Below are 25,282 nucleotides of genomic sequence, written 5' to 3' on the forward strand. Positions count from 1 at the left end.
TTCACAATTAACTAAAATACAAATCAAAGTGACAAATCGAGATAGTTTATATATTAATTACCTTTGGTAAATGTGTTCATTATGAAAAGGCGGTTTAAAGGAACCCGCCCTGTCTCTTTTAACGCAATAAATGCAGAATTCGCTCAAACTGGCAAAACCGGGAATTTTATACTGATTTTGCACAATTTCCACGACATTTGTTTTCTATTTAAGGGAAATCTTTGATGTCGGTGTCAGATATATCAGTGCAATTACGAGTGAGCGACTTAAAATAACACCAAGGATCCAACCCCTTTACTAAATTCGATATCGAGGTTTTCGTCTCAGACAAAAGTGTTACACGGTGAGCCTGAAGGCGCAGGCAATTTGTTGACATGTGCCAAAAGGGTAGTACTTCTATTATACACTACTATGCATTAGCGGTCATATAGATATATTTTAGTACAATTATATCCATATCCGACAATTATTGTCAGTGTTCACACTCATTATCCAGTCTAATGACGACAGGAAGCTTCTTATGACCTTTAATTCGTGATTGTTATTTTAACACAAACATCATAAATGATAATAATAAATATTAAAAAATAATAATAACAATAAAATATTCATTATTCGAGCATTTTACACGTTATTTCTTTAACTTAAATCTAATTTATTTAATTTCGGATTTGGCGTCTCCCTGCACAATTTTAATACAACATCATCTTTTTAAGTCAATTCATGCGACCTATATAGTTTGTCTTTAACGGCTCTCATAAATACCTCAATCTCAGACTGCATGTGCACTTTTCAAAACCACCACAAAGCTACTGTGCCGTTTTATGAAATGTTCAGAGTGGGGAGGTTTTTGCTCTTTGTTTATTAAAACAATGATGACATTCAGAGACTTGCGTGTCCCTTTTACACGTTCTGTTGGCTCTGTTAGGGGAATTGAATCATATGGTATTATTATCATTAACAATCATCGACAGTGACCTTTTGTGTATTAAAGTTATCTTTCACCTTCCACACGAAATTTGCCAGAGTTTCAAAGAAATCAGCTGAATCAAAAAGTTTGTCTAAATATATGAAAGGTCCTCAAAGCAGAATTTCCATTCTAAATGGAAAAATGAGGTTTCACTACAATTTTTAATTTAAATGCTTAAAATATTTTTTTTCCTCATATCAAATGTGCAACACTTGGTTTTTAATATCAAAAAATTTGTGCATTTCAACAGTTTGACCAAAAAATAAACAAAAAACAAATCTGATCTGTGTGCCATGTGCGCAGATTTTTTTTATCTGTTGACTCTACTAAAAGAATTTAATCTTATTATTCTTATTATGAATGTTAGTCTGACATTTTCAGTAATGTTAGCCTTTCTGATTATTAAAAGCACTGATATTGGGAAAAAACAGGTGTGAGATCACAGAGGTACAGAGTGTAGAAGCAACACGACCTCTGAACCGCATTCACAAAAATCATGTTTGTGTAAAACTAATTTCAGTATTTTTGAGAACAAAAGGTATTTCTTCAAAAATAAACATAAGATTAAAAAAGGTGCATGCCAAATTACTGGAAATTGTTGTCAACATTGTTATTTAAATGTACTTTTCCTGTAGAAAATCTACTTTTCCGGGAGTTCGTTTGAGCTCAGATAAAAATAAGCACAGTACAGTTTCAATGACCAATCATGCAGTAACACTATTACTAGAATAGCAGCAGGGCTGAGGTCATCAGAAGCCTATATATGGACCAAAAATAAAATTCAAAGCAGAACTCTCCTCTGGTTTTAATTTTGCTTTCTCTATATCAATGGTAAGGATAACTTAAGGATAAAAAGTATATATTTATTAACATTGAACTATTAATTTCCTCTTTAATGATAAAATTCCTGAAAAGTCCAGAGAGTTCACAGAAAAACTGAAATGTAAGTATCTTTATTTTTATCACATTTTCCATGTGTTTCCAAAAGTCTTTTTTCCCCTCCCCTCTTCATGTATGTACAAGTCCCGGAGAAAAAAACAAAACAAAACAGGATAAAGTCAACAAATGTATAAATATCTAACAAAAAAACCAAAAAACAAACATTTATTTTGGTGTTTCTGAAGCCCATTGAGCCAAACTGGCGATCGACACAGGACCACTTACAGGCAACTAATACAAACAGTCTTTTAATATATGCAGACATCCTGAGGTCTAACAGGAACAAAACACACCTAAACTAAATCAGGATAACGACGCAAGAGAAGTAAGCTTAAAAAAATACACAACAGACAAAGAATGACCAAAATAAAACAGGAAATAAACAAATATGAAGACAAATAATTTATAATAAGGAGAAAGGAGGCAGGATAACTGAAATAAAAAAATATAAACAAACTAAAACCATGAAAATCATGCAGAACTATTAAAACAAAAGCTCAAGAATAACACATGGAAAGCAAGTCCACAGCTTTAAAACACTGTCAAAAAAAATCCAAGGACCATGACAGCCTCACTGTTAGTACTGTGTCAGGGTATACCACACCTTTCACCCAGCGACAGCTGGGATAGACTCCAACACCTCTTGAATGAGATAAGTGGATGATTTATGTAGTTCAGAGCAGGTATTACAATATAAACACAACACCTGATGAAATCAGTTGACTCACAGACATCCCAGATATAAATAAACATGTGCATCAATGCCTCATCAGGGTGGTTTTGTTAACAGATATGACCAAACTCACAAAGACTAACACTCAGGATATTTCCTCTTTGATCTTTTTGCCCTCAGGGTTCCTCAGGCTTCAGTGACCTGCTTCATGAAGCTAGTCTGAAGTCAGTTAATTCACTCCTTAAATTTTTTTCTTCACTTTTTAAAATTAACTTTTTTCAGCTATTATTCTATTGCACGTGATATCATTTACCATATAGTTGTCTGCTTTCAGTTGTTTTGGTTGCCATTAGAGGTCACCCCAACATCTCACCCCATCCCTAGTATCTTTCGTCACACTGACCCTCTGCATGCCTTCCTCTTTTCCTCCTACCTGGCAACTCAAAATTCAGCATCTTTTATCCAGTATCTCTTGTCCACATATCCCGTCTCTTCTCTGCACATGTCCAAACCATCTTGGCCTCTCCTCTCTTTGTGTCCAAACTGCTCAACCTGAGCTGTCCCTTCAACATATTAATTTCTAATCCTGTCCATCCTTGTCACTCCCAAGATAAATCTAGTATTTTCAGTTCTAAACAGCTGCAGCTCAGTGTCTTGTGTTTTCATCAGTGCAACTATCTCCAAACATTAAACCCCAGGAGGTCTCATGTTCCCTTTAACTCTTGGTGCTATCATTCTGTCACAAATCACCTCTGACACTCATCTCCACCTGCCACACTGCCTTTCACTCTGCCCAATGCTTTAAAAAAATTCAGTGTTGTCCAATCATATTTTTTTTCTAATAATCTGTATTTGTTTTGGCCCTTACCTTAGTCTAAGTTTTATTGTTTATTTTAATTACCTAAAATGGTTAGCTTTAGTTAACTTTAATGACCTTGGTTCATGTTTCCCTTACTTTAGAGGACACTAACCATAATCTAAACATCTATCCCAGACTCATCAGGTTAAAAGTTAATGGTGTTTTTTTCGTGTTTTTTCCCTAAAAAATACACGAAGGTCCTCGCAAAATGACAAATTCAACCCAAACACACACTCATGCTGTAGCCCGAGAACCTTCTCAATGGCTCTAGTAGAAGGGCGGGTCTTAGAGACGGTATTGACAGACATTCTGTCCAATCAGCTGCCTCGCTTTGCAGGAAGCGGATGCAGGCTGCTCTCCGGTGTTGTGTTGATTTCTAGAGAGAGCAGGAAAAGAAGACTTGACGTTTGGAGAAACGTAAACATCCTTCTCAGTGTTGTAGTGTCTGTCTCACTTCTTAGCTCAAAAGTCGAAGGTAAACGATTCATACATTGCTGCTTATTTTTCTCAGATGTGTGTCCTTCAAAAGAAATGATGTCAAAAGGACATGCGGGTAGGGTAGGAAGACACCCCCCCGGAAAGTTAGCCTGCCTCAGCGTTTAGCTGCCCAGCTAGTTAGCTGCATTGCTAACGTCAGCAAAATCATGCTGCTTGCACATACGTTGTCCTTGCTACGAAATGTCACGAATAAATGAGCTTTAATATGGTGTCTCATTGTTGGGGTCGTTTAGAGGAAGCAGGCTTGTTAAAGCCCCTAGCAGCTGCTGAGTCATTAGCTAACCGGCTAAGTTAACCGGTTAGCTAACTATTGTTGCATTCAAACTGAAGGTCTGGCTAAACTTGACCTCCTGTGATGTTGTTCAACTGTTGTCCGCTTTGACTGTTCATAATCGTTTAATTTTGCTACTAAAAATATGGCCTGCAAACGTAGCTTTATAGTGTCGTGGTCGGAGAAACTGTTAGCCGAAGTTAATTGTTTATAAGTTGGCAGTCAAGTCATCACGACTGGTCTGTTTCATTTTCTCTTTCAGAAATTAGAGTAAGCCTTCGAGTCAGTCAGTCCATGGAAAAAATCTAACGATGTTCAGCTTTGAGGGAGATTTCAAGACAAGACCCAAGGTGTCCCTTGGAGGAGCGAGTAAAAAGGTAAGTGGCATCTCAAAACTGGGAATACATCTGCTGCCATTAACAAACCACACATAGCTCTATGCTTAACAGATGTGGTTAAAACGTGTTGTTGTGTTGCATTTTTATAATAATCTTTGTTGCTTTTCAGGAGGAGAAGGCATCACTGTTGCACCGCACTCAAGAAGAGAGACGGAAAAGAGAAGTAATGTCTCTTCTGAAGTCTTTTGTTGGTGCCCTTTAAAATTTTGCAGCTCATACTATTTGCAATTTTGAAAAGTCAGTTCTTTCATTGTTTCACCCAGCTTGGTCTTGCAAAGAAACATGAAATATTAATGAAAAAGGAGTATATTTGTTTGCGTTCATAAATATAAACGTCACATTTCTTTGTGACAGTCAGCATGACGTTGAAACTAGTGTAGTGCTGCAAAGCTTTTTTCTCCTTGATTTCTTTTTCTGTATATCACACTTACATGCTTCAGATTAATATTAAACAAAGGCCCAAGAAAATACAGAATGCAGTTTTTTTTAAAGTAGTTATTTCATTTATTAAGGGAAGAAAGTTATCCAAATCTGTCCATATAGTATGTCAAAAAGCAATTGCCCCCTAAACTTAATAACTGGTTGTGCTACCATTGGCAGCAAGTAGCACAATCAAGCATTTGTAAATTTTGCTTTAATTTGCTCAGGATGAAAGAAGACGACTGAAGAACGCCATTATCATTCAGTCCTATGTACGCGGTTACCAAGACTTGAAAAAACAGGTATGTCTGCAAGCACATTTCATACATTACATAATTCTAGTGACATTGCATGCGATGACATGTGAAACCCTCTAACATACAGCTGGCTAATGAATGACACCGCCTATTTGATGGTGTGGGAAATAGCAAGTTTTTTCGCAACCTTAACTTCGTCCTTGTGATGAGTGTTTTTGGCTTCAAAGATCAGAAATAAACATGTGGCTTTAGGCAAAATTGTGAACTTCTGCATCTCATCAGGAAGTCGGTTGGTCCACAGACAGTTACAGCAATGATATTGTGTTACCTTACTTAAAAGAAGTTGATGCTGCATCTTGTTGTTTCTGTTAAAATGCAAATGTGGTGATCACATTTTCTTTCTTGTTTTGGGAACTGTATTGATTTGTGGTAGCAGCATTTCTGTTTTTGTACCAAGTCTGCTCAAACAGAGTGTTTACAGTGTGTGACCTGTGACTTTCTTTCTCCAGTATGCCATACAGCGGGCAAAGTTTGACGAGCGTGTCAGCCAGACGCAGTCGGGAGGAGCTCAACACGCCCTGGATGGCGTTGGTCTCTGCCTCTTATCAAGACAATTAATATTTTTCTACAGACAGAGTGTGGATGCCCATAGATTGGTGAGAAGACAAAAAAAACCCCGAGCCTTAGGCCCTTTGGTTGTATCAATAGATTTAATAGATGCTAATATATTAAAAAGTTGTGTTTGCCAAAGACCAAAACTGTGTCTACCTGTGTGTTGATAAAGATATGGCTGTGCCAGAACCTGGTGAAGCACAACGGCCAGTTTGTGAAGCTGTTGGTTGGCCCACAGAAGAAGACATGCGTGTTTCAGATCAAGAGGATCTTAGGCTTCTGCTGCAGGTATTGGAAATAAATAATTTTCTTACAGATGCATAAATGCAAAAGCTGATGGGATATCTGTAACAGAAGTTGCCATTATCACTCTTGTCGCTCTCTCCTGTCTTTTAGACTCTTGCAGAGCTGCACGGATGACAGTTTAAATGTTGCAGTTCCCATGCGAATGCTAGAAATCTTTTCTACAGAGAGAACCTATCTTCCCGTTATTCCAGATGCTAATAATGTAGCTTCATTACTCGAGCAGATTTTGCACTACATGGTACAGAAAGGTAAGCTCACTGGCTTAACTTTTATCTCTGTTGTGAGTCTGCGGTCAGGATTTTTTTTTCTTTCTTCTTTTTATAGAAAGAAAAGAAATGTCAGTGACACACAGATTCCTGCAGCATAGGTGCAAATAAACCTGTTGAGACCAAATTATTAAACAATAAGGGGTGTGCAGAGATCTTGAATGTGTGTCAATATAATTTTGTCAGTGTTTTTTATCAGTACAGGGCAGTTCATGTTGTGACTGGTACAGGATTACATTCAAGTCAAGTGTATTTCAAGTACTGACGATTTCCCAGAAGCATGAGTCATTTCAAAAGCACGGTTTAAAGTTAGTCATTGTTGTCTGCACGAAACATTTTTTAGCATTACATCTGAAAAAAATCCTACTTTTTAGCCTGAATGTTAGGTTTAAGGGACTCATTTTTACAACATTTCAGTTACTGCAAACAGGAAGATTTCTTTTTTTAATATGTTTATATTAAATACGTAATTACATTAGCGTTTTCTCAGATAATTATTTTGAGTGTTAATTCTTCTCTCTGTCCTCTCATCAGGATACTACAGGTCGCTGTATATTCTTGTGAATCACAGGCTCCCTTCCAGTCTGGAGTACAGCGACGCTCCCACTATCCCCCTGGCAAGCACACTGTTGGAGCACATCCTCAAACCTCTGCACTTTACCTACTCCTCCTGCACAACAGGCGCAAGGTACAGTGAGCAAAGCAGGAGAACAGGAACATTTGCACAGGATGCGACAAGAAAGACGCCCCTAAAAGATTACCTGCTAGTATTTGTCGTACAATGATGATTGTCTGAAGGACAGTTTTAGAGAAATTAGTGCATGCATCTCCAAAAAAAGAAGACAGCGCTGCTATTTTCACTTTTTGGGAAAGTAAGCTAAAACAATAAGCAGTGGCATTCAAAAAACTTAGTTTGCCCTGTATTGTTTAACTATTTACTGAAGGAATTGTCTCAAAAGTTACACAATTCTGCAGAACGCCCGGCACATACAGTAAACAGTGGAGACGATAGCGGCATAATAGCAGGAACAGAAGGTGTTTGTCTCTGTTGAATTCTTTTAAAATCATCCATTAAGCCAATCAGACAAACTACACCAGTTTTTGTCCCTCTTGTCAATAGTGAAGCAGTAATTGCTTCACAGACCAATTTACAACAAGCCATAAAAGTTTCCCAGACTTGCTTGCTCGCTGGAGTGCAGAATACCAGCCTGTTTGTCTCTTGGTTTGAGACATTCTTAATAACAAACGACGAGAGGACTTCTTTTCTTCTTTGAAGAAAAGCAAGACGGGAGTGAGAGGAACTTGTGTACATACTGGCTCTAACAGCTAATTATCTGACTTGGCTCGCCAGATGTGTGTGACCAGGCTACACAAAGCAGCACTGTTTGGAGAGACAATATTGGAGAAGTCACACAGTAGAAAGAGCAGGGAGATGTTAAATCAACCCATACTTTAGTGAATTTATCGATGAGCAAACAGTATTTTGATATTATTTTTATTTTGTTAGGATTTCACACAGTGTACTAATATCTGCTTTGTCTGTCATGTTACAGGCAGTTTGTATTTGCGGCTTTTACCGAGGAGTTCATCTCTGCTCCGTTTACTGAGCAGATCTTTCACTTCTTTATCCCGGCACTATCAGACTTCCGTCACTCATTCCCTTTCGAGGCTTTCCTCAGCTCCCTTAAGGCCACGATCGACTCCTCTTCAGCAGCACAGAGCCAAGCACCATGGCTGTTTTATTTTGTCCTCTCTGCAGGGGAGAACCGCCTAGGTCAGTGGGAGTTTAGAGCTGAACACACAGGCTCATGCTTGTGCTGTACTTGTTTCTCCTGTACATTCCTCTGTGTGGTAATGAGACTGATTTATAGAGTGGGAGATGGGTTAATGTGCGCGGTAATGATGAATGATGCGCGTTGGCAGGCTCACTATCAGAGGAGGGTCTCCTGTTGTACCTCCGGGCCCTGCAGACGCTGCTGCCGCTGCTGCCAGTGTCAGAAAGCAGCACCAGGCCAGAAGTGAGCAGCGACTCGGAGGATGACGATAACGCTGGCATCCAGCCGCTACCCATGCAGGTAAAATCCCCGCATATATGTCCAAATATCTCAGCGCACAGCATGCCTCGGTGAGGGATGTCAGTGTTGATAAGGCCCCTCTACACATTTCTAGCATTGACACAATTCAGTTAATTTTTACTTTTATTTCTACATTCAAAACATGTGCAAAGCCCCATTTTTTTAATTTTTTTTTTTTTTTTTGTCATGAGTTTTGCTTTGTAGATGTGAAACTGTTCCGCAAGACATTTACCTTTACATAGCATAAACAATATGGCTAACTATAACAAAACAAAAGTTTCTTACAGTCAAAGCAGTTTTGATTTAAGCAAAACTTGAATATCTCAAAAAGGTCATTCTCGTGTCTGTTAACAGTTTTCACTAGAAATGTGACTTAGCCTGTTGGCTGATACCAGCACAAGGTTCATGTTGTACTCAGGTAGGGCTGCTCAATTAATCGAATTTTAATCACGATTACGATCTGGGCTTTCAACGATCATTAAAAATGACTGAGCCGATTATTGGCCCCTCCCTCATTTATCCGCGACACCTTAAAGGCCGGTCCGTGGGGCATAAACCGGTCCGTGGCGCAAAAAAGGGTGGAGACCGCTGATTAAGAGGACCCGAGGGAAGCTCGGAAAGCTAAGCAGAAGTTATTTGGAGAGGAGAGTGACTGCCGCTGGTTGAAAAGAGAGGTAAAAAAAACTTCAGTGGTGTTGCACACTATTTTATATTATTTTTTAAAGTCATTATTCAATACGTTGTCATCGTTAACCCTTTAAAGCCGGTCAGAGCAGCACGCTCCGTTTTGTGTAACAATTTTTAAATCCCTGTAGAACCTGAACAGTGTAAGCTAGCACAATAATTTGTTTTGCATATGAAACCGGAGGAGTTGTACTTACATCTGATGCCATCAGCTTGTCCTCGGTCACGCTTTCCTTCCACATAAAGCTTTGCAAAAATTGCATAAAAAGCGCTTGCAGGAACAAAAACATAATATTCCAGAAACACGCTTTGTGATCCGATCAGCTGTTCATAACACTTCCCACAGTGAAACGGAGTCAGCAGTGTTGCCAACTCCTCAGTAAGGAAAATCGCTATTGGTTGTCCTAAAAGTCGCTAGAAGTCGCTAAATGACGTCATCGCCAAATTTGCATGCTAATCTAATTGTAACCTATGTTGTTGGAGAGAGAAATAACATCGTGGAAGAGACATAAAGTGAGTAAAAAACGTCCTAAATGCATTTAGAATTTATTTAGAACTACAAATTAAATTTCTTTTAGCAATTATTGTTTTTTTTAATGTCACAATTCCAACCCTGCTCCTTTACCCGGGCTTGGACGGCAAAAGTGACCCGAAATAGGCGCTCTGGTGGAGTTACTTTGTGTGTGTGTGTTTATAAGTAGTTTTAAACCTTGTGATCCACAAAACAGCATAAGAGTAAAAGAAGAACTGACTGCGTCACAGCACCCGCTACTTGTTGAGAGTAAAAGCAATAAGGGCTTTCACGTCTTTTTTTTAGCGGGTCTGAAAACTTGCTAAATATAGCGACAAAGTTGGCAACACTGGAAGTCGCGAACTATCGCATGTGAGCCATTTCCTGCCCGAAACCGGAAGTGACGTCATTTTCGCGGAAATGTAGTTTTTTACTTGTAGGCCTTAATTGCCTATACTGGTGTTTTTATAAGTCATGTTTGACTCTATACTTTTCTGAATAGTTTCTGTGATGCTTAGAACTCGAATTGCACTGCTGGAAATGGTTTATTTTGATGCACCTGCTGTTTTCTTTGCAAATTTGCATCATAGGATTGTTTTTTCGTTTTTCCTGCAGTATATAAAAATTGGTGTATCTCCAAAATAAAACTATGAAGACACTCAAAATAAATTTCCTGTTGTTGTAAACTATTTTTTGCAACTTTTTTTGTATTTCAAGTTTTGAGGGATAAACCTCTTAAATTTCTCCAAGTAGAAATATATGTAAAAAAAAAAACCAAAAACGATTTTCAATTTTTTTGTAGTTTATTGTACTTTTTTGCAATTAATGTAATTACTATGGACTTAATGCATACATATTATTACAATATGGGCTATAACAGTTGTATTGATGTATAGCAACTTGAAATGCTCCCACAAATGGCACTACAACATGTAAAAAAAAAAAAAAAAATAATAATATAAGCTCTGGCGGACTTGGTTCTATAGTAGGTCGTAAGGGTTAAATAAATATCGTCAAATAATCGAGATCTCAATTTCAGTGAAAATAATCGTGATTATCATTTTTGCCATAATCGAGCAGCCCTATACTCAGGTAATGTCAGCCTCTCTAATGTAAGCTGTGTGGCAGCGATGGAGAAGCCACACTTTTCATTGTGTGAACAACTGGGAGTTTGTTTCCCAAACTCAGGAATAAAAGGAATTAACAGACTATTCCTTATGTGCTTATGATGCTGAATGAGTTTAAAGTGATAAGTTAACATAAAGGATGACAATCAGCTGAATAACTGAAGGTAAAATGGCATTAAATCACAACATTTGCCAAATTATTTCTTATTAGCTTTGCTATGGCGGTTGTGGTTGGTTTAGTTTGTTTCTGTGTTTTTGTGTTTGAAGCAGGATTACTCATTACTTATCGATGGATTTAGAGTAAATATTTACCACCAGTTGGTGGTTGGCCCACTGTAAACATGATTAACTTACGAAACTGAATAAATGAATATTTGGAAGGATTCTGCACCGCTGTGGCTTAAAACATTTTGCCTCAGACCTTCAAAAATGCGTACATTCAGACACCTCGTCTAGCGATAATAAAGCGATAATATACGATACAATATATTTTATTGTCCTAGTTGGGAAATTCGTTGTGCACTCTTGTGTGGTCACAGAAGATGCTTTCACCAAGAGCCAATAAACATTTCTTTAAAAGAGAAGTAAATAGATAACTGTTATCACAAGCACAAACCAGGCAGATTAGTAGCAACAAACACTCCACAATACTCTCATATGACACCGACAAGTTTAAAAACTGATATTTAAACGCTTGGTTTTATTAACAGTAACCTAAAAATTGCAGATTGCATCTCGAAAATAAACTATAAAAAACTAAAATAACATTTTTATTTTTTTTTACCCTCGTACACATACTTCTCAATCACATAATCACAGTCCTTTAAATAACACTCATCTCTTTCTTCACTAGGATGACAGCCGGATTTCAGTTCAGCTGATAACAGAAGAGTGTGTCCACAAACTGGACACCAAACACCAGACTAACGCCCTGCTCAACCTGGTGTGGAGGGATTCAGCCAGCGAGGAGGTCTTCACCATGATGGCGTCCATCTGTCACACGCTGATGGTGCAGCATCGTCTCATGGTGCCAAAAGTCAGGTACAAAGACGCACATTTTTGGGGGGTCTTTCATTCTTCCTGTGTCATGTAATGAAGTTAATGTAAGTAGCCTTACGCCAGGAGGCGTGTCTGAATCAAAAACACAACCTCAAAGTAAATGTAAAAGCTTTTCGTTTTTTAAATGGCATATCATAACACTTTGCACATCTCGACGGGATCAGCCTTGCATCCCAGGAGCCACCTGATTGAGAGGAAAACTGTGTGTTTATGTGTTTCCGCGCTGTAAGCAGTAATGTAAGTAACGATAAAACCAGGCAGGCAGGCAGTTATCAGTGGTCCGCACCCGCTGGCATTTACAACCGGCAGAGGAAGCCGGGATGTCAGGGAGGCTGTCAGTTCTGGATGAGGGCAATTACCCCTTTTCAGGTTGATTGCATTAGGGCCAGGATGTCAGAGGTAGCGTGGGGGTCTAGATGGTGCATTGACTGACAGGAGGTGATCAGGCTGAGCTTCATGGACGGGCAACCAGCTCTAGTTAATTATTATTGAAGCCAGTTGCTGTCAGTTCATTTATATGTGAGGATGCATTTCGGGATCACATTAGCAGCTCTGCTTTACTAGACAGATATTTTGCTATTATTTGAATCCATAACATTCCCCAAATCCTTTCAAGTAATTATATAAACTGGACATGTGCAGCTGGACTCTAGTGGTCAGCTAGTAATTTTGCATTGTTGTTTACAAGCGGTTGACAAGAATTTAGAAGAATTTCAGCCCTTATTTTTAAATTTATTTATTTATTTTTACAGCTTCCTCTTTCTCTCGGCTTTTACCATAAATCCTGTCCTTCCTCTTCCATCATTATTGGATATCTGTACAAAATAATTAGCTCACTGAGAAAGATTAATCACTGCAGGAGTGGATGGGATAGCTTTACAAGAGGCTAAGGGGAGCAAATTGCATTCTGGTCTTGATTTACGAGTCTTAAAGCAAAAAAAAGAAAGGAAAAAAAAAAAGAAGCCGGCCAGTCGTGCAGCCAGCCCAGCACACTGCCTTTTTAATAAATATGTAAAATGTCTCATTAAACTGCACTCCACACTTTTTTCTATAGGGTAACTTTAAAAGCAGGACAATCAACTGGGACCAAAATAGATTTTTGATTGATTTGCTAATTATACTTAGCTCAGGTTTGTTCTGGAGACCACGCAGTAATTCACTTTAACTGTTAGGGTTGGATATTTGGTGTAATTTCACTTTGATTGTTTGGTTTCTTCCAGTGTAGCACTCTGCTGCTAACAGGGTCACTCTGATTAAGTGACCTCCATTTACTTTTGAACCGTTACCGCGATCTTTGTGGTGGTGTGATTAAAAAAAAAAAAAGAAAATGCTGTTGGTTCATGCGGACACAGAAGCCAGCAAAACAAATTTGTCTGTAGGCTGAGGCGCGTTCAAGGCTCACGGTATCAGATCTGACCTGAGCATGGCTGATGTTTCGGGGGTTTGTTGTTTGTTTGTTTTTTCTGCTGAACTGAGATTCTTTCATTAGTGCAAAATGAAATGATCCAGACATTATTCATCAACCTGCTTTTTACACACACACTCACACATATGTACACACAACCCCTTCTGATGTCTTGACTTTGTTTATTAGTGGTTCATTCCATGATTGAAATGGGGGTTTGGGTTCTCTCAGGCTGTAAATCAGCATGTCAGCTGGCATTTAGTGTTTTGTTTCCCATTTCAATCAAACACCCACATCACTTGTTATGGGCCCACAGCACTGCTCCTTGCTTCCCTCCAGTGTCTTGTTGCACTGACAGATGGCCTGTGATCAACACAAACCACTTTTCAAGCCATATTGAGGTTTGTCTGCTCCTAATGTTAATCTCCATTTTGGCAGATTGGATGGTGGAATGGGAATTTGAACATTGATACTGAGATGAGACTATCTAGCAGACATGGAATTGCCCCTTTCCCACTCAACCAACTTTTATGTTTTTCCTCTGCTGACCTTTATTCCTCTGTGTTACTGTGAACACATGATGCTGCCCTGTTAACGGCAATCATCCTCATACAGTAGGTGTCAGTAGACAGAGGCCTATTATATGCAGGGCTACTTCATGTTGCTTTTCAGCTTACTTACCACATTATTGTCACCTGTTCTTATCCTCCGTGTGAAAAGCCATGCAATTTAGGAGCATACACAAAAAAAACACACACTTGAACAAAGAGCGCCTTCACACCTTGGTGCCACAGCCCGTTGAGTGCAGAGAGACTAAAGCAAAGTATGTGGGCCTTCCTCTGCGTTATCATGTAATTCACTGTGAGTGTGGAAGCATGCCAGTACTGCAGGGTCACAGCGAGGACCAGGTTTCCCCTCCTCCTACGTCCTGCATTGTCTTGTCGCCCCGTCCCCTGGTCATTAAGTTAAATGGGGCTCCAGCAGGAAGCCAGAGGGCTGTTTATGGGCACCCTCACCACCAACTAGTTTACTAATGGAAGGTGCCTCACCTAAATAAAGCTTAATGGCTAATTTAATCTCCTTTTGCCCCTCGCAAGGTATGAAAGGACAGAAAGAAAAAATACTAAGAAAATTTTGTGAGGGAAATATTGGTTAACAGTGTCTTTTTCTGGGTGTTCCCTGATTAACGGGACAAAGTTGACAATCTCAGCAGGGTAAACAGGTTGGCCAAGGGTAAATGTATTGTTCTTCACACTGATTGTGCCATTTGATTGAAATATCTCACTCAAGTCTTTTCAGTTCCATTTAATATACTTAAATATTTCTGTTTTATGTGCTTGTCTTTGTTCTCTGCAGACTTCTGTACAGCTTGGCTTTCAATGCACGCTTCCTGAGACATCTCTGGCACCTCATCACCTCCATGACAACCAAGATGATCACTGGGTGAGCTACTCTAACATTGACTATACGATTTTTATCTTTTGAAGCATTGTTATAGATATGCAGTGAATCCAGAAAGTATTCACAGTGCTTCATTTGTTGCACAGTTTGTCATGTTACAGTTTTACTCCAAGATGGATTCAGATACATTCAGATAGATCTGGAACATTTCTGCAGCATTGAAGGTCCCAATGAGAACAATGGCCTCCATCATCTGTAGATGGAAAAAGTCCACTAGGACTCTCAATAGAGTTGGTAACCCGGCCAATCTGAGAGATTATAGTAGAAGGGATTTAGATAAAGACGTGACCAAGAACTGCGATGGTCACTCCGGCAGAGCATCAGCATTGCTCTTTTGGAAAGAGGAGAATTTCATTGTCCTTCCAGAAGGACAGCCACTTCTCCCACACTCCACCAATCAGGCCTGTGTGATAGAGTGGCCAAACAGAAACCACTCCTCAATGAAAAGGCAGCTGAAGGAATCTCAGACCATGAAAACTAAATTCTCTGGTCTGATGAAACAAAGATTGAACTCTTTGGCCTGAATGCCCAGTGTCATATCTGGAGGAAACCAGATATTCCTCATCAGCTGTACAAGACCATCCCTACAGTGAAGCATGGTGGTGACAGCATCATGCTGTGTGGATGATTTTTCAGTAGCATAAATGAGAAGACTAGTCAGGGTCGATAGAAAGATGAATGCGGCAATGTACGGTGACATCTTTGATGATGGCCTGCACTGAAGTGCTCTGGATCTCGAACTAGGACAACGACCCTAAGCACACAACCAAGATAACAAATATATCTAAATATTATTATGGGGTATTTTGTGTAGAATTTTGAGGTGAGAAATTAATTTAATCCATTTTGCAGTATGAGTGTAATTTGATAAAGTGTGGAACAAGCGCTGTGAATACTTTCCAGACGCACCACGTTTGTATCATAGATGGTATAGAAGATGGGCATTTGGATGAAAGGGGAACACACAAACATCCATACAGTAAGAGATGAAAAAATACCAGAATATCACCCACCAAAACCTCAAAGAAGCAGACTTTTTGGACAGTCTTTACCACACTACAAGCCATAAGATTAGTCCGATATTAAAAATGCTCCAGAACAGGCAAACAGCACACGCACAGTAAAGATGTCCAGTTTAATGACTTGAACTAGTGGATGAGGCCTAGCAGACACCAACCGGCTCCACCTGCCATTCAGTGTGATTCAGTTAACCAGAAGCAATCTGTAAATATGTTTTTTAATGCTGTAAAGTTGAGCTTTTAACATGGGACTTTTGCAGTAGGCCTCAGTTGGCCAGTAGACAAACTGCAGGTTTTTAAGCTCCCATTAGCTTGTATCCATGTGCAGTATATTTCTGCCTGCTCACACAACCTTATACTTATTTTTTCAAATGTTTATGTGTCTGTGTTTCCTTTAGGTCTATGGTGCCACTCTTACAGCTGATCTCCCGAGGGTCTCCCATGTCCTTTGAGGACTCCAACCGCATCATTCCTGTCTTCTATCTCTTCAGCTCTCTCTTCAGCCACTCTCTTATCTCCGTGCATGACAGCGAGTTTTTTGGACATGCAATGGAAGGTAATAGACATAAACATCTGTTTAACTTGATATAATGGCGCATCTATGGTTCTCTGGTAGTCCTCTAGGTGCCCTGTTTTATATCTACGTTACATATTTTATTTGACAAATATTTTGTACAGAGGTCGTTGGACAGGCGAATGTACGACAGATTGGGATACATATCCATCCCATATCGCTCATTTCCCGCTTGTAACACAATAGTATATCGCTGTTGTCCTTTGTTTTTAGCAGTCACAGGTGGTGCAGATCGATATCTGTAAATGTATTTTCCCTCTCAACAGGTCAGACGCAGTCCTCCATGATGCCCTTCACGCTGTTAGAGCTTGTGACTTTGTCTCGCTGTCTGAGAGATGCATGTCTGGGTATCATCAAGCTGGCCTACCCTAAGACCAAAGCAGAGCACAGAGAGGAGTACATGGCTGCCTTCCGTAGTGTGGGGGTGAAGACGAACACCGAGGTTCAGCAGCATATCCAGGCCGAACAGAAGCGCTGGGTGCAACTCTTCAAGGTAAGATGTGTAGTCCTATATATATATTATAGCATTTTTGTTTGTCTGTTTTGTATTTCTCATTATGTCCAGGTAAAATTATTATCTTCTTCATTTTCAGAGCATAAAAACGTATGACATTGAGGGTTTTGCCAAACACAAAGTGCACATTCAAAAAAAAGCTAAGAGTTAAATTGATGGAAAACAAAAGTGTATCAAGTAATGGGAAAAAATATCAGAGTTTCTAAAAAGCAGAACTTTCAAACTTTGCAGTTCCTACAGTTCTCTAAGTGCATCATGGGAAATAAAGTCAGAAACCTGCTTTCTCACTGTGTGGCAAAGCCAGTAATTTGAAAACTGAAGTTTTGAGCAGTAAAATGTCAGAAAAAGCCCCACAGTCTCATTGTTGCGAAAATATTTTTCCTTTAACCTGCTTACACGTGTGTTTAACCCTAAAACATGAGGCAGGAAGTGAGCGCACAATGTATCTCAGTAGATATACCAGTGAGAGAAATTTAGCTAGTGTTTTAAGATGAAGTTTTTCTTTATATTGAGTAGAAAATTTTAAATTTAGCATAAAATTGGAAACTTTTGAATCTTTTCTGGCCTCAGGTGTGGGCATATTTTCTGTCATCGATAAGAAAAATCCAGAGCAGTCATGTGCAAGTAGGAGTTAAGATCACAAAGCACAATAAGGATTCGTGCAGTATCTCAGTAATTAGCTTTCAGTGCACACATGTATTTAGTGAGCATTACATATTCTTCATGAGTCTTTCCTATGATCATGCTAAATCTGTTTTATTGAAGTCTGTTCATCAGCATGTTAACCGTGAAGCATGGCACATTAGCGATGGGCCTAATTGTTGTGTAGTCCCTCTGTGCGTTGAGGCAAGATTGGCCTAATGCTTGTCCATACCAGTGGAAGTTAAGCATGTAAGCATGAACAGGCAAAGATGAGACGGAGCACCAGAGAGGTCATACGCTGATTATTTACCCAGAGGAAATGAGGCAGAAAACATCCTCAACTTAATCCTAGTCTCGATTCCACATCTTCCTTCCACTTCTCCTCTTTGCTTTTCTCCACGAGAAACTGTGTTTAAGCAACTTTGTTCTTGGCCCTTAGACAAAGGATTTAAAAGTGAACGCTTGTGTTCTCTGAAAGGTGGTGAATACGTGAAGCGCATGTCTGGGATTTTCATAAAAGATCAGCTCAAAGGCCTCTTGTCAGCTAAAACGACCCATTAAAGAAGTGGGGAGCAGGGGAAATGCATTTTCCAAATTGAACGTTGGGATTTACAGTCGGTTTAACGCTGCTGACCCCTAACACGCTAATGTTTGGTTCGTGTCATCAGCTGTCCCTCCCCATCTTTTATCACCTCCATTGTCGAGCTATCTATTTAATTGAAAGAAGTTAATTGAATGAAAATGATCAACTAAGCTTGTATTAATATTGCTAATGGAACTTTCTTCTTGGCTATGTTTGGAGAACGATGTCACGCCGGAGTTTGGGAAAGGCCCATTAAGGTTTGCACTTAACCCGATGGGCTAATTAAGGAATGCTTATTCATTCCCAGAGTCAGGGGGTAGGTCTGCTCCAAACCCATCGTCACGTGCCTCTTACAGCTTTTTGCACTTGCCATTATTGCGGGCTCTGGTTGCCTCCCGGTGATTGGCCAAGATTGATTGTTTCTCTATGTAAATGACATGCTTTAGAAATGAACATGTCGATTGGAATAATCTAGCTGAGGTACTATACGGAAATTGACTGGCTGCGAGCGTTACATCTTCATGCAAAGACGTGCATGTGATTGTTCAGTAGGTGTCTAACTCGGACTTGCCATAGCAACAGGGGAGCCTCTTATTAACATTTGAGTCATTAGCAGACTGAAAAAGCTCTAAAGCCTTTCCAGACATGGGATATGTAACATTTTAGGCCTCATTAGTTTGCTAAAGTGAGGGCATGCTGTCATTCAGACATAGGTCACTTTGTATGTTCACAGAGATAGACTCGCAACGGTTTCCAAATGTGCAAAAGACTTGTTGCATAAGTGAAATGTAAAGGCACCATTTAGTTAAGTTATTTTCTACTCTGTCTGCTGCAGCGAGAGATAACGGGCCACGCCCCTCTCGCACTGGCTCAGAGAATCACAAATGATGGCACCAGAATCAAAAGTCTGAATTTATTGGAAATTAGCAACTGAGTAGGGATATGTTATTGCTGTTTAGGTTCAAAGAGGAAAAAATGCTGTTGCAACTTTTACTGAAAGAGGCCCCGTTGAAACATGAAACATTCACATGGCGTCAGAATAATTCAGTTTAATGATACAAGTCTCAATCCTTTAAAGCATTATGCATTCGGACAAAGGTTCAGTAATATCAGTGTAACCAAATGGAAATATCATTGCAACCCTTCGCCCTTCTGCTACAGCTCTGTGATCCAGTGCTGCTCGGCCTTTTGCTTCCTCTGTCCGATGGCTGATGTCAGCAGACCTCGCCAGTAATTAACAGGGCTGGACGTTGAGGGATGGCGCAGGTCGTTTTTCTTTTATACTCCCCATAAATGGCGCACTAATGGCTAAATTCTCAAATTGCTTTTTCTTTTTCCTCCAAGAGGAGGCACCTCATCCTACTGAACAGCCTATATGTGAAAGAAAAAAACAGCTGCTCTCCTCTGAAAATAGACTTTAGCCGCGGTTTTTAAGAATTCTTGTAGGGATGCTGATGTCAGACTTAAAGATGTTAATGTGGTATGTGTATGGATGTGTGTGTGTGTGTGTGTCTTTGTGTTTGATTTCCACTTTAGGTCATCACTAACTTGGTGAAGATGGTGAAAGCTCGTGACATCCGCCGACCCTTCTGTCCGGCAGGTCACTGGCTCTCGGAGGAGGTCAACATCCGGGCCGATAAGGTATTTACCTGTCATCACAGCTGTTTGGTTCATTGTTACATTGCGTGTTCTGCATTGGTTTAATTTTAATAGACAGAATTATAAAATGAATTTACCCTCTTAAGGGTAAAATGATCATCACAACACATTTTATCCCTTCTAACAAGGTGAAGACATGTTTAGAGCAAGTGAGAGGAGTTTCATAAACTTCAGCTTATTTTCTTTTCTTTTTTCGTTGCACAGAAGAGCATAATTTCAAGAGGTGGTAACAGAGTCAGCATATTCTACTGTTTGTAGCTGAAAAGTTAATGAAAATTATTCTAAATTAAAAAAAAAAAAAAAAAGGTTATGTGTACACCACTGCTGTAAAAGTAAGAAAAACTTTACAAAGACTTCTTATTTTAAAGATGTTTTGGGCTTGTAAAGTCACCTGTAACCCTTATTCTGGCTCGAAGGCACAGGCAGGAGCTTCAGGTTCATCATTATCTTCCTCTCTTTTCTCTCCAGGTCACCCAGCTGTACGTCCCATCTGCAAGACACGTATGGAGAACACGGAGGATGGGCCGCATTGGGCCACTTCAGTCTACACTGGATGGTACTGTAATTTCTGCTGTTAGGTGTTTTTTTTTCCCCTTATAAAAAGATGGGTGTCAAATTGAGCCCCTTTACCTTTTTCTATGTCATCTAATTGACCTTCATATTTATCCTGCTCTGAAATCGCAGAATAGTTGATGTTTATTTGTCATCAACTGGAATGACTAGACTCTTAAGCCTATTATCATCAGCGCTGTTTAATGTACACCACACAGCTACTCCTTTGGCATTTGGCAAAGTTTAGAAGCACATAATGTTTGTGTCAGCTTGATAAGTAGTCCAAGAAATCACAGTAATTGCTGTCCAAAGTCACCTTCTCTGTGTTTGCTTTTCATATATTATGGAATTGTGCATTGATAATGTATCTGATAAGAGAAGTTTGAGTGTAAAATCATGTTTGTGTAAAGGAAGTGTTATTGCTGATAGCCAGTAGATTCTTCCTCAATGAGTGAGATAAAGAGATAGAAGTACATTTCCAGTACCATAATGTTTCATTCACAGGCCTCCCAGGGATGTGAAAAGAAGCTGCAGAAAAGTCATTAACCTTCCCCATTCCTACCAAGATATATTAACCACATTTTCTCTTCATTGACTCAATTAGGCACTCAGGAAAATACACTGACGTCGACACGGGGCTTCATCAGGCTCACTTTGGGTTTCTGTGAAGTACGGTGTGAAAACAAGCTGATAAAAATGTGTGTATGATCTACCCAGTGCCACTCAGAGGCCGTGTGGGATAAATTCAATTAGCGTGAAAGTACCTGATGAAGTCAGCCACATCTGGTCCACGTGTTTGTCTGGCCTTTTCTCATTTCCTTAAATGGACAGCCCCATGGCTGATGAATGAGCAATGTATTGACCACTCAGAGGCCATATTTCTCCTCAAAGATGGAAACCTGATGGGAAAATGCAGATCAGATTGACTAATTGGGCAGAATAATTGAGCTGCAGTGGACACAGAGGAGGGTGAAGAGCGGTTTAGCTATTGTAGCGTTTTTTTTTCTTCTGTGGGCTAAACAGTCTAAATGCCAAGTTTAATACAAAACAAACAGCAGCCTAATGGATAAAGCCCAGCAGGTGGATGGACAGGTCACAGCTGGGTTAATTAAAAGGCTGTAGGGTGGAAAGGGTATTTAATGGTTGGCCTGTGGACCGATTGAAGTTTTAATCGTAATGCTTAACAGTGAGGAGCGATTATGTTAGATGAGTGTTACAGAGTGATGTTGGAGAGTGTGCTTCCAGCTCAAAAACCACTTGGCTGTTAAATTACAAATATTGTGTATTAATGAACAATTATATTGCACATACTGAGGGTTAAATTCATCGGCGTAACTTTGTGCTGAACATTGGGGGGGTCAAGATCTGTGTCTAAATAAATAAATAAATCCCCAGATGAATAAACATGCAACTATTTTGCTGGTATTTATGCAAGATAATTCATAATTTTATTGGGGGGATTATATTGGTTGGGTCATAACCCCCCTGGGAATTACGCCCCTGGTTAAATCTGAGACTCATGAAGTTACTTTTTTTTTTTTATAAAAGCACAAAGTATTTAGATCATGAGTTTTTTTTACTGTGATTTGGACAAAAATCACTAAATAACTATATTGTATAAAAACAAGAAGAAAATGACTGATTCCCTGCATTAAAGCAATCGCTAAAATATCGAACACTGTGGGTTTGTTTTTTGTTTTTTTAGTTGGTTTAGAGCCTCCACAGCTGTCTGTGTCCGAGGAAAGACATCTGGCCATCCTCACCGAGCTCCCATTTGTGGTGCCCTTCGAGGAGCGAGTGAAGGTACTGCACCGCTGCTCCATACTCAGCTGCACCATAAGGCTTTGAGTGTTGTATTATAGTGATTGCCTTTATATAGTATACATATAATGCTATTAAATTTGCTGGTTATTTTGAGAATATTAAAGCTTGCCAGTAAGTATTTAACACTGTGGTAACAACTCGAGTGCAGCGCTTTACGTCTTTGTAGCTACATTCATATTTTTTTATTGATTGGAGGTAAAAGTAGAGAAGCAAAAATCCATTTGTTTCAGTTATCCAGTTACATATTTGGATTTTACCCATCATTGGTTAGCAGCGCTTTGCTTTTAGGAATTGTTCGTGTTTGTATGTTCAAAATCTAAAGCTCAAAATAATTCGCAGGATTAAACATTTTATAACTCCCAGGATTTGTCACTGACCCTGTCACCGGGTTCATGTCTGTCTTGTAGATCTTCCAGAGGTTAATCTTCGCCGACAAGCGAGATGTGCAGGGGGACGGCCCGTTCCCCGACGGCATCAATGTCACCATCAGGCGCAACTACATATATGAGGACGCCTACGACAAACTCTCTCCAGAAAACGGTACTGCATGCGCGTTACAGTTTCAATAAAAGAAAACTGTAATACGTGCATTATTTTGTGGGTAAACGATGTGAAGCGAGTACATCATAGCACATTACACCATAGAAAACGTGCAGCTGCGTCATTCCGAGCACAAGAAATGAGGCGGTATTCTGTAGTAAATGCCGATAATGTTCCCGAAACTCTTGTTATGCTCCATTAAAATCTTAATATCAAGGATCAAGGTTTTGGTTAGCAGCAAAGATGAAGGTTGGCTCTCCTCCTGTGCAGAGTATTGAATTTCAGTAAAGCTGTAATTGTGGTCGCGATTATTATAATGGAGCGCATAAAAGCGGAATCAATTATTTTAAGTCACCTCTTTTGTGTTTGAATTTGAAAGGGTGCTCGAGAGGGAGCAATCTGATTAAAAAGAGTAGTAGGAGACCTGGGCTAAAGACATGATCTATATCATTCATGTGTGTATATACGTTATAGCTGTCTTGATTTATTGCCATACATTAATTATTCTGAAAGATGACCTTTTACAGAATTTGATTATAATATTTTGCAGGTCAAGAAAGTGCTTTAGTGCAAAATATGTTTGTTGGATTAAAACGCACAGCACTTCAGACTTGTGGGAATATATACACCTAATGTCCACTTCATTAGGTACACCTTGCTTGTATTGGGTTGCCTTCAGAAATGCTTTAATTCTTTGTGGCACTGATTCAAAAAGATGCTGGAAACATTCCTCTGAGATTTTGGTCCATGTTGACTTGTTTCTATATCACACAGTGGCTGTAGATTTGTCGGCTTCATATCCACGATACTAAACCCATGCAAATTGTAGCCTCAGTTTCTCTTTCTTAGTGGACAGAAAACCGCTGCAGTGGCACCTGGTGTGATCTTCTGCTGCTGGAGCCCACCTACTGCAAATTTCAGTGTGTTGTGTGTTCAGAGATGCTCTTCTTCTACCGTGGCTGTAATGAGTGGTTATTTGTGTCTGCCTTAAGCAGCATGACCATTCTCCTTTGAACTTTGACCTCATCAAGGCATTTTCATGCAGACAATTACTGCTCACTGGATATTGTCTCTTTTTTGGATCATTCTCTTTAAAATCTACAGATGACTGTGTGTGGAAAATCCCAGCAGATCAGCAGTTTTTAAAATACTCAGAAAAGCCCGTCTGGCACCAGCCACCATGCTAAAAATTACTTAAATTATCTTTCCTCCTCATTCTGACGATCAGTTTGAACATCAGCTGGTTGTCTCGACCATGCCTATACGCCTAAACATATTGATTTGCTGCCTTGTGATTGGCTGATTACATATTTGGATTAATGAGCAGTTTCCCTAACAGTGGGTGGCAAGTGTATACATTAATACTGTTTTTACATTTTCTGATGGTAAATAAGTTCAACCCTCTAAAGGAACCTTTTAATATTTAATAGATCGATAATAATAACAAGTCAAAATAATTGCAATTTTATTAATTATTTAAAAAAGGAACCAGTCAGCTCGATAAAATGTTCAAGTTTTAGTTTTAATATAAAGGTGATATCAAAATGGAACAGGAATATTTCCTGTTGGCTGCACTGAATATGAAATAATTTAGTCACTGTGTAAATGGTTTCACAGGGTTACTCAGAAGGTCAATGAGGGCAAAAGTTAGGAAGAAGGTAGAGGAAGTTATGTAAGTGAATGTTTGCAAACCTCCACTAATGTGATTCTGTCAAAATGGCCTAAAAATCTGGACTTTGATCTTAACTTTTACAAGTTGTTGGGCCTCTCCGCTCATTTCTTCTCCTTTGCTGTGAGGCATAGATTACTTTGATGTGTTAATCACTGTTTTTTTTATATGCATTTAATTGTTTCTATTCACAACAGTTTATATTTTTACTTGCAAAACTGATTTCCTGCTTAGAACAAAATAAAACTACATAAATATAGGGGTATTTTAAACAATGGGGGTCATCCAGCTGATTACCAGGAAGGGCATGTTTGGTAAACACAGTCACATTTCATTTGTTAGCTCATAAAAGCACTTAGAAAATAAGTCAGCAAGGTTTGTTTAATCGGGGGGAAAAATCAGACAACAGATGATTTTAAGCTTTAAAAAACATATGAAAGTGTATTTTTTATGATTAGAAATACTGAATGCAGTGTACACGTGATGTAAAAAGCAGCATGTTGTGACTGCTGATCCACAGGGCTGCCAAAGAGTTACAAGAAACTCAGTCTCCTAACTTCCAAGAGTAACCAAGGTCAAACCGAACTTTAAAGTAATGATGCAAGAGTTCAGTTTTGTCCTGAATTATAACAATCTCACTCCACTTATATCACAGGAAATGGTTTGTTTCCTTATATGCCTTTAAGCTAAAACTATTGTTTTAAAGCTAGCAGCTAGCTTTGTTGTGAAAACCTCCGTTTATATGCTGTTCTCTCAATTTCATGGCAGGAAATAGGTTTGTGATCATAAAAACTGACAACTGTTAGACTGAAGATACTGGCAGTGTGTCTCAATTAATTTCCCTGCTGGAAATTACTATAAAAAGTAATGTGAAGTGAAGAATAAAAAATCTCTGAGATCTTCAGGAGGCTGTTG

At 39.2% G+C, this 25,282-nt stretch overlaps 1 protein-coding gene across 2 annotated transcripts in view; it reads left to right on the top strand.

Moving 5' to 3' along the window:
• Nucleotides 1-3,769: 3,769 nt before the first annotated feature.
• ube3c (ubiquitin protein ligase E3C) overlaps nucleotides 3,770-25,282 on the top strand; it is a 29,988-nt gene continuing 8,475 nt past the window's right edge. The window contains exons 1-18 of one of the 2 annotated variants that reach the window (XM_004546827.4): nucleotides 3,770-3,916; nucleotides 4,473-4,587; nucleotides 4,718-4,771; nucleotides 5,256-5,330; nucleotides 5,795-5,941; nucleotides 6,070-6,185; nucleotides 6,294-6,451; nucleotides 7,004-7,157; nucleotides 8,023-8,243; nucleotides 8,393-8,544; nucleotides 11,720-11,907; nucleotides 14,687-14,773; nucleotides 16,209-16,366; nucleotides 16,651-16,877; nucleotides 19,660-19,764; nucleotides 20,251-20,338; nucleotides 22,040-22,137; nucleotides 22,566-22,698. In XM_004546827.4, coding sequence (XP_004546884.1) covers nucleotides 4,522-4,587; nucleotides 4,718-4,771; nucleotides 5,256-5,330; nucleotides 5,795-5,941; nucleotides 6,070-6,185; nucleotides 6,294-6,451; nucleotides 7,004-7,157; nucleotides 8,023-8,243; nucleotides 8,393-8,544; nucleotides 11,720-11,907; nucleotides 14,687-14,773; nucleotides 16,209-16,366; nucleotides 16,651-16,877; nucleotides 19,660-19,764; nucleotides 20,251-20,338; nucleotides 22,040-22,137; nucleotides 22,566-22,698 — 2,227 coding nt within the window. In that variant the 5' untranslated portion in view covers nucleotides 3,770-3,916; nucleotides 4,473-4,521. The remainder of the gene's footprint in view (nucleotides 3,917-4,472; nucleotides 4,588-4,717; nucleotides 4,772-5,255; nucleotides 5,331-5,794; nucleotides 5,942-6,069; nucleotides 6,186-6,293; nucleotides 6,452-7,003; nucleotides 7,158-8,022; nucleotides 8,244-8,392; nucleotides 8,545-11,719; nucleotides 11,908-14,686; nucleotides 14,774-16,208; nucleotides 16,367-16,650; nucleotides 16,878-19,659; nucleotides 19,765-20,250; nucleotides 20,339-22,039; nucleotides 22,138-22,565; nucleotides 22,699-25,282) is intronic. The other variant, XM_076888191.1, reaches the window with a different exon arrangement.

Source organism: Maylandia zebra, linkage group LG9 (genome assembly GCF_041146795.1).
Source record: "Maylandia zebra isolate NMK-2024a linkage group LG9, Mzebra_GT3a, whole genome shotgun sequence".
Lineage (NCBI taxonomy): Eukaryota > Metazoa > Chordata > Actinopteri > Cichliformes > Cichlidae > Maylandia > Maylandia zebra.